At 51.3% G+C, this 15,578-nt stretch overlaps 1 protein-coding gene across 1 annotated transcript; it reads right to left on the bottom strand.

Moving 5' to 3' along the window:
- Window positions 1-2,168: 2,168 nt before the first annotated feature.
- Window positions 2,169-15,488, bottom strand: TTI1 (TELO2 interacting protein 1). Its single transcript, XM_040575368.1, has 7 exons — window positions 13,077-15,488; window positions 12,457-12,645; window positions 11,504-11,652; window positions 10,509-10,649; window positions 8,863-9,067; window positions 8,041-8,128; window positions 2,169-3,700 (listed from the first exon to the last, which is right to left on the bottom strand). The coding sequence occupies exons 1-7, from the start codon at window positions 15,379-15,381 to the stop codon at window positions 3,466-3,468; spliced, it is 3,312 nt and encodes a 1,103-aa protein (XP_040431302.1). The 5' UTR covers window positions 15,382-15,488; the 3' UTR covers window positions 2,169-3,465.
- Window positions 15,489-15,578: the final 90 nt, after the last annotated feature.

Raw genomic sequence — 15,578 nt, 5'->3', positions numbered from 1 at the left:
GGGAGCCCAACCCGGCCCCCCCGGCTTGGTGGGCTGTCTGTGGTGAGCGTGTTCAGCCCAGGAACTGGGCGGCTGGTTTATTGGGTCACCAGGAAGCCCAGGCTGAAATGACAGCCCGAGGCCCCCCCTCCTATTGATGCAGCCGGTTCCAGTTGTTCCTCTGCCACATGGAGAAGTTAGTAATTAGAACTTTGCTCATTCCTCTCCCGTTGTTGCAGCCCTCCTGCTGGTTGTGCCATCCTGCTGAGAAAAGGCAGCCGCCGCCTCCCTCGCCCAGCCCGCGGTCGGGGAGGGATGTCGGGGCGGTGGGACGCAGGGATTGGGGACTGATGGCCCGGTCCCTCTGGTAGCCTTGAGCAGTGGGGGCCTGCAGGGTGCCGGCCCCACCAGGCGAGGAGCTCGGGGATGGCTGCAGGGCCCAGGGCCTGCCTGTGCCGGGGCTCGGAGCACCACAGGAGGTGTGGTGGCTTCCCGAGGTGCAGGAACACCTCCTGGGAAGCTGCACGTAGAAGCTGTGGTGCCACCACCCCTCTGCTCCTGCAGTCATCCGCTGGGCTGGGTCCTGAGCAGCAGCGGTGCTGTGGGACTGCTCCCTTTCACAGACAGGGCCTGAGCCTCAGCCCTTCCCTGGCGTCCCCTCCCTGGGTGCTCGTCCCCAAGCCGGGTCCCTCCAGCACCTCGTGGTGGGCCTGGTGGGGAGACTCAGAGATGCTCCAGGTCACTTGTGTGAGGGAAACAAGAGGCTCCGAAGGTGCTGTTACCCCGGGAATGGGAACTAGCATGCTTGTGGGGAATGTGGAGCAGCTGGTGCGAGGCCTGGGGTGGGAGCAAGGACTTTGTGACCCTGCTGCCCTTGAGCGTGGCTGTCCTCATGTGTGAGGGCGAGCCTTCGTGTGGGCCAGTATCCTCAAAGACCCCGCTGAGGTCTGCAGGCCAGGCTGGCTGTTAAAATCCCAGACTTTTTTCCACTGCAGGTTCTGGAAAGGCAGCCGGGCAGGTGTGTGGCTGCAGTGGTTTCCTTTGGGGGCACCGCGGTGCTGGGTCTGCCCTCCTCGCCTCTGGCTGTGGGGGGCTGAAGGGCGCTTGCTCCCAGCCTGTGAGGGGCACACAGGCTGTGTTGTGGAGGCAGGAAACACAGGCTTGTTAGAACAGCACTGAAGGGAAAGGGATTAAAAGCAGGTGATGGCCCCAGGGCACACCTGCAACCTCTAGAAATGGGGCTGCTAGCCAGCTGTCCTTTGGTTTTATCATTTTCTTTTCAGAATTTCAGAAACATGTGTACTTTTCTTCTACAAAAAACCTAGAAGAAAGGGTACTGGTTTTTCTTTTAAGCTTGCCTTGTGTCTCAGCTGAGGTGACTCCAGCAAGGCTGGGGTACTTCTGCTTTCCAGAGGTGACAAATCCAAATGCAGCCGAGCATGTGCAGATAGATCATTAATCTGCAGCCTGAGACGAGCTGGTGAAGGCTGGTAATGGGAAGGGTGTTTCTCGCCAGGCTGGCTGGGGGCTGCTATCAAGCCGTTGAATGGCATGGGTTTCCCACAGCAATGTTTAACTTGTACCTCTCTGGCAAGAGGCACAGCCCGTGACAAGCCTGTGACAGCCCCATACTGCTGGCTACAGAGAGGGCAGGGAGAAGCAGTGGGTGGAGAGACCGAACAGATGGCTTGGGCAGGAGCAGCGAGTGCCATCGCTGTGCTGCTGATTCGTCTGATGCTGGTCTGATGCAATGTCTGCACCTGACAGAGGAATTTTATAAAGTGCTACAATGATCTAGAAAATTCTGCAACCCCAGGAGTGCTTTGGAGACCAAAGGTAATATTTCACCTGCCTGCTTCTCCCATCTTCCCGTCAGATCAACTCTGAGTGGCTCCTTCTACAAAATGCAGCCCAATGTTAAGCACTGAATATCTATTTAAAAAAGCATAAGGGGTGAAAGCTGAACTGCAGCCTTGTCCTACTTGGAACGAAGCCACCAGGCTGTGTCTTCCTGGGGAAAACAACCAGGAATGAAGTATAAATAAGAACAAGAAGATGAGGGGAAGCCATCTCCAATGAGGGGTGTGCACAAGCATCAGCAGCAGTCCCCTCAGTCCCAACAGTTGAGATGCCTTCTGGATGCTCACCTGAGATTCCCAACAGTAACGTACAAAGCCTGTTCCCTTTAACAATCAGTTTATTGCACTGGTTTTTGTATTTCTCAGCTTGCTTCCAAATTCATAGTCAAGATCTGTCCTTTCACTTTACTAGCATAAAACTTTCACAAGCATGTCTGAAAGTAGCTGGCTGCCAGAAGTCACCCTGGGTGAGCCTGATGAATCCAGGGCACGGTGTGGTCTGAGAGCAAACCAAGCACTTGCAGACAGCCTCAAGGGAAGGAGCCCAGAGGACGTGGTGCTGGGGAGTGCCCCAGCGCAGCTTCCAGGTGAGCGAGCAATGAGGCTGTACTGTGGTTCTGGAAGTCTCTTGGCAGGGGCAAAGCAGGACTTGCAGATTCATCTGCTCCCCCACTTGCTGCACGGTACTGCACCCACTCAGGCAACCAGTGGCACTGCACAGCACCAACGTGCTCACACCAAATGTTGCCATCTGACCTGGTAGGCACCCACCAGTAAGCTGTCCTGGGGCAGGGGCAGATGCTAAGTCTGGTTCTTGGGGCGGGTGTTGAAAATCTGGCAGGTCTGAGAAACAGCCTGCACAAAATAGCTGCAATCTGGGAATAAGGGGGATTCTTAAATCACCAAATCAAGGCTGGCCGTTTTCTTAAAAACCCTCTCACAGCTCAATAGTGAGAATTAAGCAGCACAATTTGTTTGGCCAGTTTTTGTAAACTGTAAGGGAAGAGCCTTGGTATTTCTATAGGGATATGGGGATGCCATTCTTGTCAGCAATACTAGTGAGGAATTAACTGGAAATGCATTTAACTCTTGTTTTTAGTATCAGTTAATATCAGAAAAGGATTTCTAATGTACCCAAAACTTATGCCTCTCCTGGAAGGTTAAGGCCAGAAAAGAACTTTCATTTCAGGTTGGCAGATGACTTTCCAGGTGTGAACAGGACAGAACACTGCAGTAGTGAGGAGGGTCAGAAGTGTGTGTGTAAGGTGCTGAAGGGGCATCGCCCAACAAGCAGGTGCTGGGAAGTCATTTCTGGAAAAATACTTTGTATGGAAGAAACAAATGTGCTGTGACCCTTGGATTTCCTCCAACACCATGTGCAGAGAAGTAGAAGCCTGAAGGAACCAGGGTAAGGTACCCACCTCATTTTCATACACTTTTTAAAAAAAAAAAAAAAACACAAAAAAACACACAAACACACCTTTTGCCCATGGGTAAGGTGTCTCAGCCAGTACCCCCAGATCATGCAATGGTTTTCCCTGGAATGAATCAGGGCCTAAATGACAGGATTTCTGTGAGAACTATCCTGGTGGTTCTTCTTTCCTCTGCCAGCTGCTGTGCAGGTCTGTCAAGCAGGAGATGCCTCTTGTGTGCCAGCCTGCAGCACGCTGCTCTCCTGTTGCTGCAGCTTCTCCAGCAGGAGCAGGACGTTGTCAGTGAACTCATTCCGCTGCCTCCCCATCCCACGAAGCTTCACAGGCTGCAAGCTGGTGTGGGGAGGCTCATACAGGTGAGGGCAGCAGACCTCGTTCAGGAGGAGCCAGGTGCTGTCAGGGTCCACAAGCATTAAGTGGAGGAAAACACTTCAGAAAACAAGGGGAAGAAAAGAAAGAGTAAGGAGAAGGCCTTTTGATTTGTGCCCAAGAGGGTCATTATAGGCAGCTATGGAAAGCTTTGGCATTGTCTGCAGCCTCTCCAAATTGATAGGTTTGGAGGCTCATTAGACAGTCATTAAGATGGCTCCTGTGCCCAAGAGACAGCTCAGTGTTTTCAGTCTACCACTGAGTGACAGGAAATAGTTCTTATGCTATGCGGTACATTATTGACCTCAAGCAAGCAGCTGGTGAATACCTGACCCGGGCTTTGGTCTCAGCATTGCACGAGGGGGTGCTAAACTCGGAGGATCACATCTTCTGTGGGTGAGACTTGTGTTTGCAGAGCCTGTCCCTCATTTCCAGAGGCATACAACCTGAATGTGCTCCAATGTGATCGCTGTGTTTGGCAACAGTGCAAAATGCCTTCTTCGTGGTGCACAGCCAGGCCCAGGTGAACTCAAGGGTCTCTGTTCCCCTACCTCTCTGATATTGCAGCTACGCTGCCTGGACAGGGAGAACTGGCCTGCCCCAAGTGCTAGCCTCCCAGGGCTGCCAGGCTGAGCAGAAGCACGGGCAGCCTTGCCAGGGCAGGGTCTAGAGCTGCCACCTGCTGAAAGCCCTGCACTGGCTCTCCAAGCCTCGGCAGCTGCCAGTGCTCTCCTGGTGCTCGCTTGGCTGTGGCAGTGGGAGCACAGAGCTGCCGGCCTGCCAGGGAGCAGCAGGTCCCCGGTGGTTTCCCCTGGCTTGTGATGGGCAGCTGCACAGAGATCAGCCTCACTCCTTATGGCTGGGGGATAGTCCTGGGCAAGAAAGATGAACCACTGGGAAGTAAACGTGGGAATGGGGAATGGCATTCAGCTGGCATTGGCTTTTCCAGCACATATACAGCTTTAACTCTTACACTCACAGCTGAAATACCCTGGTCTTCAACCTCGTCTCAGTCTGGAGAGGGCAGCCCTCGAGAGATTAGCTGGTCCCTGGAGAACCCCACTGCCTCTTGTGCCCATAATGGCCTGAGGTGTGTGATTCACTCCTGATAACCCGGAGTGCTATGCAGCTTAAAGAACAACTTGACTTTAACATTTCCAAACTAACTCTTGGATAGTTCCTAAGCAACCTGTTTCCATGGCAAAGAAACCTGGGGTTAATACAGGTTTGTTTTCTGTTTTGGCTTTTTTTTACTTAAATATAATTTTATTGAATTTTGCCTTGTGCAGGTGCCTGTTTTAGTGTACTTCAGCCCACCTTGCAAATGACAGCTGTCAATAAGTATCCAATAAGCTACACAGTCAAACCAAAAGAGGTCTAATGCTGTGTAATCAAATTTGGTAACTAAAAAGATCCCAAAATAGCTCATATTTGTTCTAGTTGTGCTAAACAACTTGTTCTGCCGGCACAAAGCAGAGTCAGGCTATTCTGGTGCCTTGTATTTTCCCAAGCTCTAAGTGAAGTCACGGCACAGTGTGAGCAGGCTGGCAAAAGGACAACTCTTTCTGGCTTTTGCAGCTATGCTGGATATTTAACTAAATACAGCTCGCCACAGACTTCAGTAAGAACTGGAGAAATTATTTCTGCATCCTAGAAAAAACATTCCTATCCAGAATGCTGACTGAAAGGTCAAATGGTAAACTTCACAGACTGTAAACATTTATTGAAAAGAAGTGTAAATTTCAAAACAGTCACTTCAAACTGGAAAGACTGTAGAGCTATTTGTAAAGTGTTGACATAGGCCAACGACAATTTCTTAATCTCTTTTCCTTCAAAGTTTTTTTTTTTTTTCCCCCAAAGTGAGAAGCTTGTCAGAGGTGTTGCCACTTACTAAATTGATCAGAAGCTCAGTTTTACACAATGCGACTTCCAGTTAACACTATTTCCTCCCTCGCCGACCTTGTCCCCAGGCTGTGGCCCTACAACACAACCCCTTAGCTGCTCAAGTGTTTCTGGTCACTTTACCCAGAGGTACACTGGTTTATTTTCAATAAAGGTGAAGATGTATCTAGTGTTCCCTGGCATTCCCAAACTCCTTTTTTTTTTTTTAAATTTAGGCAAGATTTTGGTAGTATTTCTCTCCTGGAATACTACCAGCAGTCATAACAAAGCCTACAGTCCCACTTTCTCTTCCTCAGACATGCTGGGGTTCATTTTTTTTCCCAGCATCTATTTTTGCCTCGAGTATTGCACAAAGCTGCATTTACCAAATTCTCTTATTCCCACTGCTTCATCTAATAAAACTACAGGGTCCCATAAATGGGATTAAATAGCCTCCCTGGAGCATGATAACATTCCTGAAAGACAGACAACCCCCCCCACCCTGTGCCTCTTTTTTGTTTTTTTTTGGTGACACCAGCACCTTGGCACAAAATTCCTGCTCAGCCCTTTGCATACCTAGAGAATCTTCACTTTAAAATCAAACTTAATCAATGCAGGGAGTTACTGCAGCGACAACTGACTTTGTAAGAGCTAACCTTCCTCCTGGCAGGTCACAACTCATGAGTTGTGTAAGAATCCAAAAAGGTGAGCAAAGGCCACTTCATATAAATCAATATGGCAAGCTGATTCCAAGCATCCTTTTACTTCGTATGATTTCTGTAGTGATAAAGCTGAGTTACGTGATGTATGTTGGCACTCAGGCTGTGAATAAGATTAGTTCTGTTCTATCTGCTTTTAGAAGCATTTAAAATGCAGAAAATTTCATGTAGCAGGCTGATAATTTGCCCTTGCCTCGATGCAAAGGGCCCTACATGTGACAGTCTAAGTCAGTTTGTAGGACTACTCTCAGACATGTGGAGAGCAAAGAAAAGGACTGGAGCGTATAGGAATCTGGAGGTTAAGCAGCCTACGAAAGGAAGCTGAAGCATGGCTGGGAAGTGATTCTTATCCTGGTGCTAGAGTCGACTGTTACGGTGCAAACTAATTTTGACTTTTCCAAGCTGAAACCTCCTATCAGTCATGCATACTGTAGGTAAAAGTGATTGTGACATGTTTAACACTGATCCAGCCTGGCTCCAAGTCAGATAGGACTAAAATAATAACAATTTAAAAAAAAAAAGGTGTCAAGGAGTGTAGGGAAATTGTAAAAACTGCAATTATTACCATCTGCATGGTTAGTATCAGGCCAGACATGATGCGTGTATGTGTCTGGCCAACAAAGATAACTGATCACAGAAGACCCTGTTTCATTTGGTAAAATACGTCACGTATGGTGCATCAAAGACATGGGGGGAGCAATGTAATGTGGCATTTTTCTCTTAAAAACATATATATATATATATATACACATGAGAAAACTGTCTTTGCTGACAGCTTTGTTCCCCCTTCTCCAACACCAGTGAGCTTGCTTCATAACACACCTTCTAATAACCCTACTGCATCATAGGGCCAATTCAGTATTCACTCCCCACCCCTGTCGTGTGGGGGGTGGAAATTACACAGCTCTTCAGCCTGCTTTGTTAACGATTTAAAAGCTTAAGTTTCCAAATAGATAAATCCTGGTGTTCTGTTTCCCATGCCAGCATTGCTTACACAGATGCACATTATATTCTATCAAGGGTATGCAAGCCTACAGCAAAGAACCCCTTTGCAGAACAAATGCTGCTGAAGCCTGCAGCGATGCAATGAAAGCCACTAAGGTAAAAATAAACCGACTCTCACCAACTCAGGAATACAAACAAAGGTACAGCTACAGCTTCTGAGAGCTCCCTCTGTCTAAGCTGCTGCCCAGCCACACAAAAGCTCTTCACACCTTGCACACCCCTGGGAGGCTTGCACTCAGGTGAAAGGGAGCTGACAGCTTTTCTCTTTTTAACATTCTGCCCTCCGAAATCCGCAGTGCCTGCTGAACCTGCTCACAGCTGGCTACCTCTCCCATTAGGAGAGGGATGGTGGGCCACAGACAGAGAGTGGCTCTTCCTTGTCCTTCAGCAGAAACAGAGACGCATGGCTTTCTTCTTCATTTCCCGCGTTCTGTAACTGGACTCGTTTTGTCTGCTGAAATCTCTGCCCTTGTTTCCAGGTGACAACATATGGCAGCAGCGATTTCTTATCCTGACAGCAGGAACATGTTGAGCAGGATTTTGAACACCAACTAGTCAAGTATGTCTGTCAACGCTTCATAGGGCAAATGCATGCTCACCTAAACTGTTTATGCTCTTTTAACCTCTCCCAGCCTTCTCAGAGCAAGGGTTAGCTTCTATGAGAGACCCTGTTCTACAGGACACAGATGTGCTGGAGGAAGGAATGAGAAAGGGGCAAAAGGAAAGGGGTTACCTTTCTCCCCCTCTTCCCACATTACTTGTACACCAGATACACCTGCATTTAAAAGACATTACCTCTGGGCAGCTTCTTGCAACTTCATGGGTTGCTTGGCACTCAGGTAAATCAGGCAAGCATCTGCCACTTTATTCAGGTCACTCTCACCTGCAGAATGGAACAGAAAAGAAGGGTAGGAGGTAACCTACTCAGCTGCTGCCGCCTAATTGAATCTGCTCTAAATTGGCAGCAAGTGGCTTCTGAGCCTTTGAACCTTCTGACCCAGAGCTCTGATGACCTCTCCTCTAGAAAATCTTGCTGTAGAGCTAGGAAAGCAATCAAGGGCATTGAGACAGGAAAACAGCAACTAGCAAGCAAACCCTCTCCCTCATCAAAGTCAACTCCAGAAATTTAACCCAGAAGAATTTCAGAGAGTTTTATTCCATATGACATGCTGCATGTGAAAGGTCATCCAGAGAGATGCCCCAGAATAGAACCAGTCAGCTTAGCCAGAAGCCTCATCTGGTTTCCAGTTCTTCCATTAATTACGAACAAAGCCTGACCCAACAGATCTGGCTGCAGCAACTCAAGCACTCTACTTTATACCCACTTCTCATGCACAAATGAGATGAGCAGTCAGATTCCGCAAGGTACTGGGAAGCTCTCTCCCCATTTGTGTCTTGGGGAGTAAAGAGTGACTAGCTTCTCTTTACAGAGCTCTGAAAGAGGACAGATTAAGGTCCAGCAGGACCTGAGTGGGATGAGGGTGGAGAAGATCTGGAAATCAGTCCCATGGGGCAGCAGCAGGATGAGAAACCAGGACAGGCCTGGTCAGCCAAGATGAAAGGAGAAGTCAAGCTGGGGAGAGATCTCATACAACCTACGCTTCCCCTGGTACTCACCCATGTCCAGCTTCTCGCACAGAGACCCCAGTCCCTGCAACACAGCCAGCTGTAACTTGAAAGCAAGCGTGTGGTTGTACACAGGCCCAGCTCTGGCACTTGCTGGGGCCTGGCTAAGGAGGGAACTGGTCAGCTTAGGCAGGACATCTTTGGAGAATCTCTGTCTCAAAAAGTCCCCACACGTTTGAGCCAGGGTACACAGCACCTAGTGGAGAAACATCAGTTACTGGAGGATAAGTGCACCTTATCTGTGAGTAGGCTACTCAAGAATATTGTTCTCTGCACCCTTCGGCAACGCTGGGGGTAAAGCATCTCCTTTGATAATTTTTTTACAGTTGAAAGCGATGTGATCTCACCTACCACCACTTCCCACAGAAAGCAGAAGGCAAATGCTTGATGGAGAGGCTGAGTGAGCTGCTTCTTGCTGTTCCGTTTCACATTGCTAACCTCCTGGGCCTGCCTTTCTTTCCTCAGCATGGTAAAAGTACGATTGACTTGTGAAGGCCTGTTTAGAAGTGCTGAAGGAGCCTGATGGAAGATGCTGTTAAAATATAAATCACCTATGTGGTGGCAACAGCCCATCAGCACCATGCCATGTAACAGAAAGGCCAATACACTACAGCATAGGGCACCCAGCGCTACTGGTGTGCACCCAGGATAAAATCCAAACAGGCCTAGAGAATGGCCTTAAACAGGTATGAAAACGAAGGGGGGAATCTACAGGGCTCACCCAAGTGGCCAGAACATGGCTCTCTCTTGGAATTTCACTGAAGTTCCACTACGTGGTCTTAGTGTGCCGGACCGAGATCCTGGTTGTGTTGTGTTTGGCTTATACTGACACTGTATTTACTGTCCTCAGATGTAGAAAGGTAACACTCACACGGGACTTCTCACAACAAAACCCAAATGCAACGTTAACTGTAATTATCCTTTGAACTTTCCAAGAGTTAGTTTTTAAGCAGTGATCTCATCCTTCTTTTTAGGGCAGGCACTCTGAAATTCTAGTGCCTGGCTTCTTGAATTTGGGGAATCAAAACTTTCCTTTTATTCACACTGAAGGATTTGAAAATGAATTTCATTCTGCACAGCGCAGGAAGCCCGGTGAAACTCTGGGGCTGTCAACCTCGGGCATCGCGTTTTATTGTTTAACTTGTGATTCAGGAAGAAGAATGCCGTCAGTAGATGTGGCCAGGAACTCTTTTGAAGTGTTATTATGAGGCTAAGTCTTTGCTTAACCTCTCCCCTCCCCTGCCAATGCCTCAATTGCTAAACGTTCCCTTCTCTTCAGTCTAAGCCTTCCACAGGGGGTTAGTGAGACTGGAGTTCCAGCAAGGGCAAGTTGTACTACATAATGCCTCTGACAGTCAGCTGCTTAGGTGGTAAAAGAACCACTTTCCTCTTCCCTGCAGTAACTACGAATATTGCTGTTTCCCCCAGGAACAGTGTCAAGGTTTCATCTGTGGACAAGCTGTGGTTAAGAGCGGTACAAGCCCACCCAGTGCAGGGTGGTGACCCTGTGTTCTGAACAACATTAAAAAAAATCACCCCCCAAACTCAGCGTTCCTCTCACTGGTCACAGCAGTGCCTGAGCTGCTTGCCTTCTAAGCACCAGCTTGAAGGCTGCTGGCAAAGATTCACTGCTGTACCTTGAAGGCTCTCAGCACTGCCAGAGGGTCATCGCTAATCAGCCGGGTGACGAGAGCTGGCCAGACACGATGAGCCATGGGAAGCAGATGGTTTCCGTGAGGATGTAGCACAGTTACGCAGAGCTCCAGCACGTCCAGGACCTGTGCGCGAGGGGCAGATGACAGACTTTCAGGGTGCTGCAGTGCCAGCACGAGGCATTCATGTGGGTGCCCAGCACCACAGCAGGGAGCGAGGAAAAAGAAGGGCTCTAATCCAAGAGGGTACAGTTTCACCTCAGCATGAGCTGGGATAACTGAACAGTGCACGGAGCACAGGCCCACTTCTGAAAGCACCAAGCAGCCCAGGGACATAACCCGGCACCGTGCTATGGGGCCAGGCTGGAACCAGGGCACAATTTCCAGCCAGATGCTGCAGGCTGGGCTGTGCACTAGGACCCTACTGTTCCTGTTGCACAGCAGCAAGATCACCTTGTAGGACTGGGGCTGCTGCGCTAAGAATCTGGGTTATGCCTCACTGCTGCATTTTCTGTCTTGCTTTGCAGTTTAAAAGGAGGACGCCTTCAAAGGATTTTCATAATTAAAAAAAAAAAAAACAGGCTTTTAGCCCTGCTTATCATAACCCCGGCACTTCCGAAATGTTCATTAGTCTGTGCACTACAGTCTGAGTGAGGAAGGAGGATGGGAGAAAGATGCTTCTCCTTCCTTCACCTCAGGCTGAGGCAGGAGACTTGACTGTCGTGGGCACCGCGGAAAGGTGCCTGCCATGAAGCCACCCTTACGATCACGCTCAGCCTGGCTGCCGTTCCTGAAACGGACTACCTTCAGAAAACTGCCTCCCTTTTTCTTGCCAACACTTGGAGGGGCTGTCCTGAACAGGCATATGGCAGCACTAACCTCGTTACAGCAGGAGGCCCGACGGGCACCATGTACACGGTGAGGAGCTACCAGCCCCCTCCACGGCACCACCTGTCCCCTCAAAGCCGGCGTTCACTCACCTTCAGCCGCACACGGAGGTTCCTGTCAGACAGCAAGTGGATGCACCTTTCCATCACATCTTTGGCCAGCTGAGCATGGCTTGGCAGAGGAGTTTCTCCTTCTGTGTCGGAGTTGCTTGGCTCAGGTTTAGCAACAGGGGGAACCTCATCTGGAAGACAAAACTGTTACTGAAGCCATGAAAACGACTTGGAGATTCTGGGAGATCACAACACGCACACAAAACTACTCTGCAAATTCCCAGTTGAGACCTTTGGCATTTTTGAGCATGCTTAGATATAAACAGATATGCTTGAGCTCTGTGAGTTCAGCGGCAGATTCAGACTGTGGGACTGGGGAAGTTTTGCTTTCTTTACTGGACGATGCAATTGGTGTGACATTTGCAGTCTCTCTTTACCACAGAGTTCTTCATTTTCCATTGATTTTTACTGAAAATGAAAAGCCAGGGTATCTAAAGATGAAGTATTTAAAGGTCAGGATTTCGGCATAGCCCAGTAAAGGCTAAAAAGTTCCCTATATGAATGTCTGCAGGGCCTTTAAAGGCAAGGTGGGAAGGAAGCAGCAACATTATTAGCCAAGAAAAAATGGTACAGAGATTCCCAAGAGAGGCTGAGGAAGATGCAGTAGGATTCTGGAAAGAGGCAAGTTTGGGTCCTGAACCCCACGTGCCTCTTATGAGTGAGAAAATACCCAGTTTTTATGGCTTAGAGCTAGGCCACGCCTCGATCTGCAAACATTTTACTTTTTTTTTCCCTCCCCCTGAGCACAGAACAAAGCAAGAACACCAAGCAGCACCTCACATGAGCTACGGTTGGCTCAAGGCAGATCTGAGACTACCGTGAGCATGTTAGTCTTTCAACCCAGTTCTACCCCCACCATCCGCCAAAAGGAAGCCTCCCAGCTCACCGTCTGTCTCTAAGCTGAAGACACTTTGTCAGTCACGCACAGTACTGACCTGCCTCCTCATCACCAGAGTCAGAAAGATTGCCCTCTGCAACCTGCTTCTGTCTGACATAGTCGAGGAAGAATTGCTCCACTTCTTGCCTTGTTATCGCCGGCTGCACCTGGGCCAAAGTCCCGCTCTGCCACTCGGCAGCCTGCCTTCGCTGGTGTTCCTCGCTGCAGGACGGTCCGAACCACTTGACTGCAAAAGAGGAACTGAGATGTCACCGAGCATTCGTGATCCCTTCCTGCAGGTCAGCAGGCTACCACAGGTTCCTTGGCAGAAGAATATGACTCTCGAGTCTCGTGGGATTGAGCTACAGAGCAGGCACCAGCGGTCACATCACCGTGACCTCCCTGATGGTGCACACCTCCTACAGCCCTGACGGATGCAGCAATAAGCCCCGAGCGCTTCTGCAGGGCGTTTCTGGGAGGAGCGCACCCATCCTGTCTGAGCCACTACAGGCCACGTTCCTGCAGCTCTGCAGGCCAAACAGAAACTGCCTGTGGAGCGCGGACGCTACTGGCAATCTTTGCTTAAGCACTGGCCCACAAGCAAGGCAAAGTTGTCATCCTGCTGTACCCTCAGTTACACTAACACTGAATTGCGCAAAGTAAACATCGCTTAGGTACCTAGAGCTGCCATTAGCGAGTAGAGGACCCCGAGGAAGGTGGAGGCCTGGTGATTGTACGACTGATCTAGCGTCGACAGGACGTCTTGGATAACGTCTTCTACCAGCGGCAGCAAGCTGGCATCCGAGTGCCTCAGCATAGTGTCCAGCACCTGGGACGCGTGCGGCTGATGTGCCAAATGGCGCAAATTCAGGGAAATCCCGTTCACCAGGTAGTCAGAATTCTCATTAATCAAACACTGCACGGAGTCGTAACTGCAGGCCTCGCATATGTCCACCAGCGTTCCCATCGCCGTCTCACTGATGAGCAGAGTCTTGTCTCCGGCCTTTTCCAACACTGGGTAGAGAGCTGACAGCAGAAGCAACCGGAATTCTTTCCCGAGGACCGCAGCGAAGCAGCCGACCCCTTCCAGCTGGATGCAGATCTGCCAGATGTTGCTGTTCATGGTGCGGGTCGTTACACGCGGGTCTGGGGACGGCAGAACGCTGCCGCAGGCAGCCCCTGGGAGGGCAGCAAGTCCTGAATGATTCACAGAGAGCTCATGGCTGGTTTCTTCTGCATCAATGCTGGTGACTAAATACCAGTTTGCCTGGTCTGTGTACTCATCAAGAATGGACGTTATGGACCCTTTGATATCATCCACGTTCAGTGAAACTTCCCTTTCCTGAAGGACATCCACCCCCACGCCAGCAGCTCCTGCAATCAGCTCATTGAGGACCATTGCAGCCTGCTTTCGGTACATGGCAGACTCGCTGTACAGCCCCATGAAATGATCCACGAGCAAGTAGAGGTTTCCATAGTAGCCAAGAACACGGCAAACTTGCTGAAGGAGCTGGAAAACTTTTTCCTCCGTGAAGAAGCGGAAGTATTTCTTCTGGCATCTGCCCTTCTGCACACCATGCTGCAAGGAGCCCTCGTACCCGCTCCCAGAGCCCCAGCGCCTGTCTTCCACTATCTTCACATCTGTCACGTCCAGCTCCAGAACTTGCATCAGTGCTTTGGACAGACGCTGGAGGTGGGATGCGGAGTTGAGGACAATGTTAACCTTGGGGCCCAGCAGCTTCAGGTAGCCAAGCAATAAGCTCAAGGTGGCAAACTTGCCCGTGTCGTCCTGAGAGTTCATCAGGCGAGGCAGAGCTGTGGCGAGGGAATGGAGGTTCTCCGAGAGAACATCAGCAAGAGCCCTGTTGTGTGCTACCAGCTGCTGCTCTGCAATGTGCTGCAGAACCTCGTTACATCTGCTTTGGACTTCGCTGTTTTCATCGTTAACCAGCCCGACCAAGGCCTTTAGAAGATGAGTGAACGAGTCCACCAGTGACTGCCTGCAGTTCCTCACTAAGTGATGGACGAGTTCCACCAGCTCCAGTCTCACTTTCCAGTGCGAGTGAACTGAAGAACGTTCAACAATCTTATGTAAGAGGAGAGAGAGTTTTTCTGCGGTATTTTTACTCCAGTCAGGTCCTCTATGGACCGCCAGTTTTGATACTCCACTTTGTTCCACTGACGGCTTCTCTTTATTCTCCGGGATCCTGGCTAGCTGTTCATCAGCCATGACCAAACCGACAACCCGATAAAACACTCTGATGGCAGTGACGGTGGTTCCGTGACCTTGTTTGATGTCTGCGGTAATAACTCGAGACAGCGCAATAGAAACGCCAGGCAGAAACGAAGCAAACGAATCCCCACATTGCTGCTCCTCATCTTCACGCAGCCGCCTGTGCTGCTGGCACTCACACCGCAGAACGAGGGCCTGCAGACACTTCAGGGCGGAGATCTTGACCTGCTTTGCTCTTTCCCGTTCCGCCAGGCCCAGGAGCAGGGACACGGCGAACCCCAGGAGGTGCAGGGCCGGCGGCTGGTACAGCGACAAGATAACGTCCCCGTCTGCGGAATGGATCAGGGCGTGCAGCGCCTCCACCACGGCCAGCTTCAGCTCCTCCGAGGCCGGGGCCGGGGCCGGGGCCGGGGCCTGCGGGGGGCCGGTCCCGGGGGCGAGGCAGGCGCAGAGCTCGGCCAGCAGCTCCCGCAGCAGCTCCGGGCCCCGCAGGCGGGTGGCGCCCAGCACGGCGGCCAGGCCCCGCGCCGCGCTCTGAGCCAGCCGCTCCCGCCGGGGCCCCGGCGAGGCGAGGGCGAGGCGCAGCGGGAAGAGGACGTACTCCTGCAGCTCCTGCAGCGCCGCCGCGCCCACCGCCGCCAGCCGGGCCCGCAGCAGCGCCACGTTCTCGGCGGTCTGCGCCTGGGTCAGCCGCACGCAGGCGGGCCGCAGGGCGCCGAAGGCCTCCCGGGGGGTGGCGAACACGGCCATGGCGGGGCCGCGGCAGCGTCGCGGGACCGGGACCGGGATCGGGATCCGGGCCAGGCCCGCGGGTGCCGCCGCCGCCGCCCCGGGCCCCGCCGGGCGCCTCCCCGCTCCCCGCTCCCCGCGTGCGGGAAGTGACGCGGGCGGCCCGGGCCCTCAGCGCCACAAAGCGCCCGAAGGGGCCCGGCGGGGACAGGGCCGCC

The sequence above is a fragment of the Cygnus olor genome, chromosome 16, assembly GCF_009769625.2.
Source record: "Cygnus olor isolate bCygOlo1 chromosome 16, bCygOlo1.pri.v2, whole genome shotgun sequence".
Lineage (NCBI taxonomy): Eukaryota > Metazoa > Chordata > Aves > Anseriformes > Anatidae > Cygnus > Cygnus olor.
The sequence above is the reverse complement of the archived record's forward strand: the minus strand, read 5'-3'. Positions and strand labels throughout refer to the sequence as shown.

Coding starts and splice junctions, on each gene's coding strand:
- TTI1 (XM_040575368.1), bottom strand. CDS start 15,381: ATGGCCGTGTTCGCCACCCCCCGGGAGGCCTTCGGCGCCCTGCGGCCC. Junction 8,129..8,862: donor GTGCGAGAAGCTGGACATGG/GTGAGTACCAGG, acceptor TCCATTCTGCAG/GTGAGAGTGACCTGAATAAA. Junction 3,701..8,040: donor TTGCAAGAAGCTGCCCAGAG/GTAATGTCTTTT, acceptor TGTTTTCTGAAG/TGTTTTCCTCCACTTAATGC.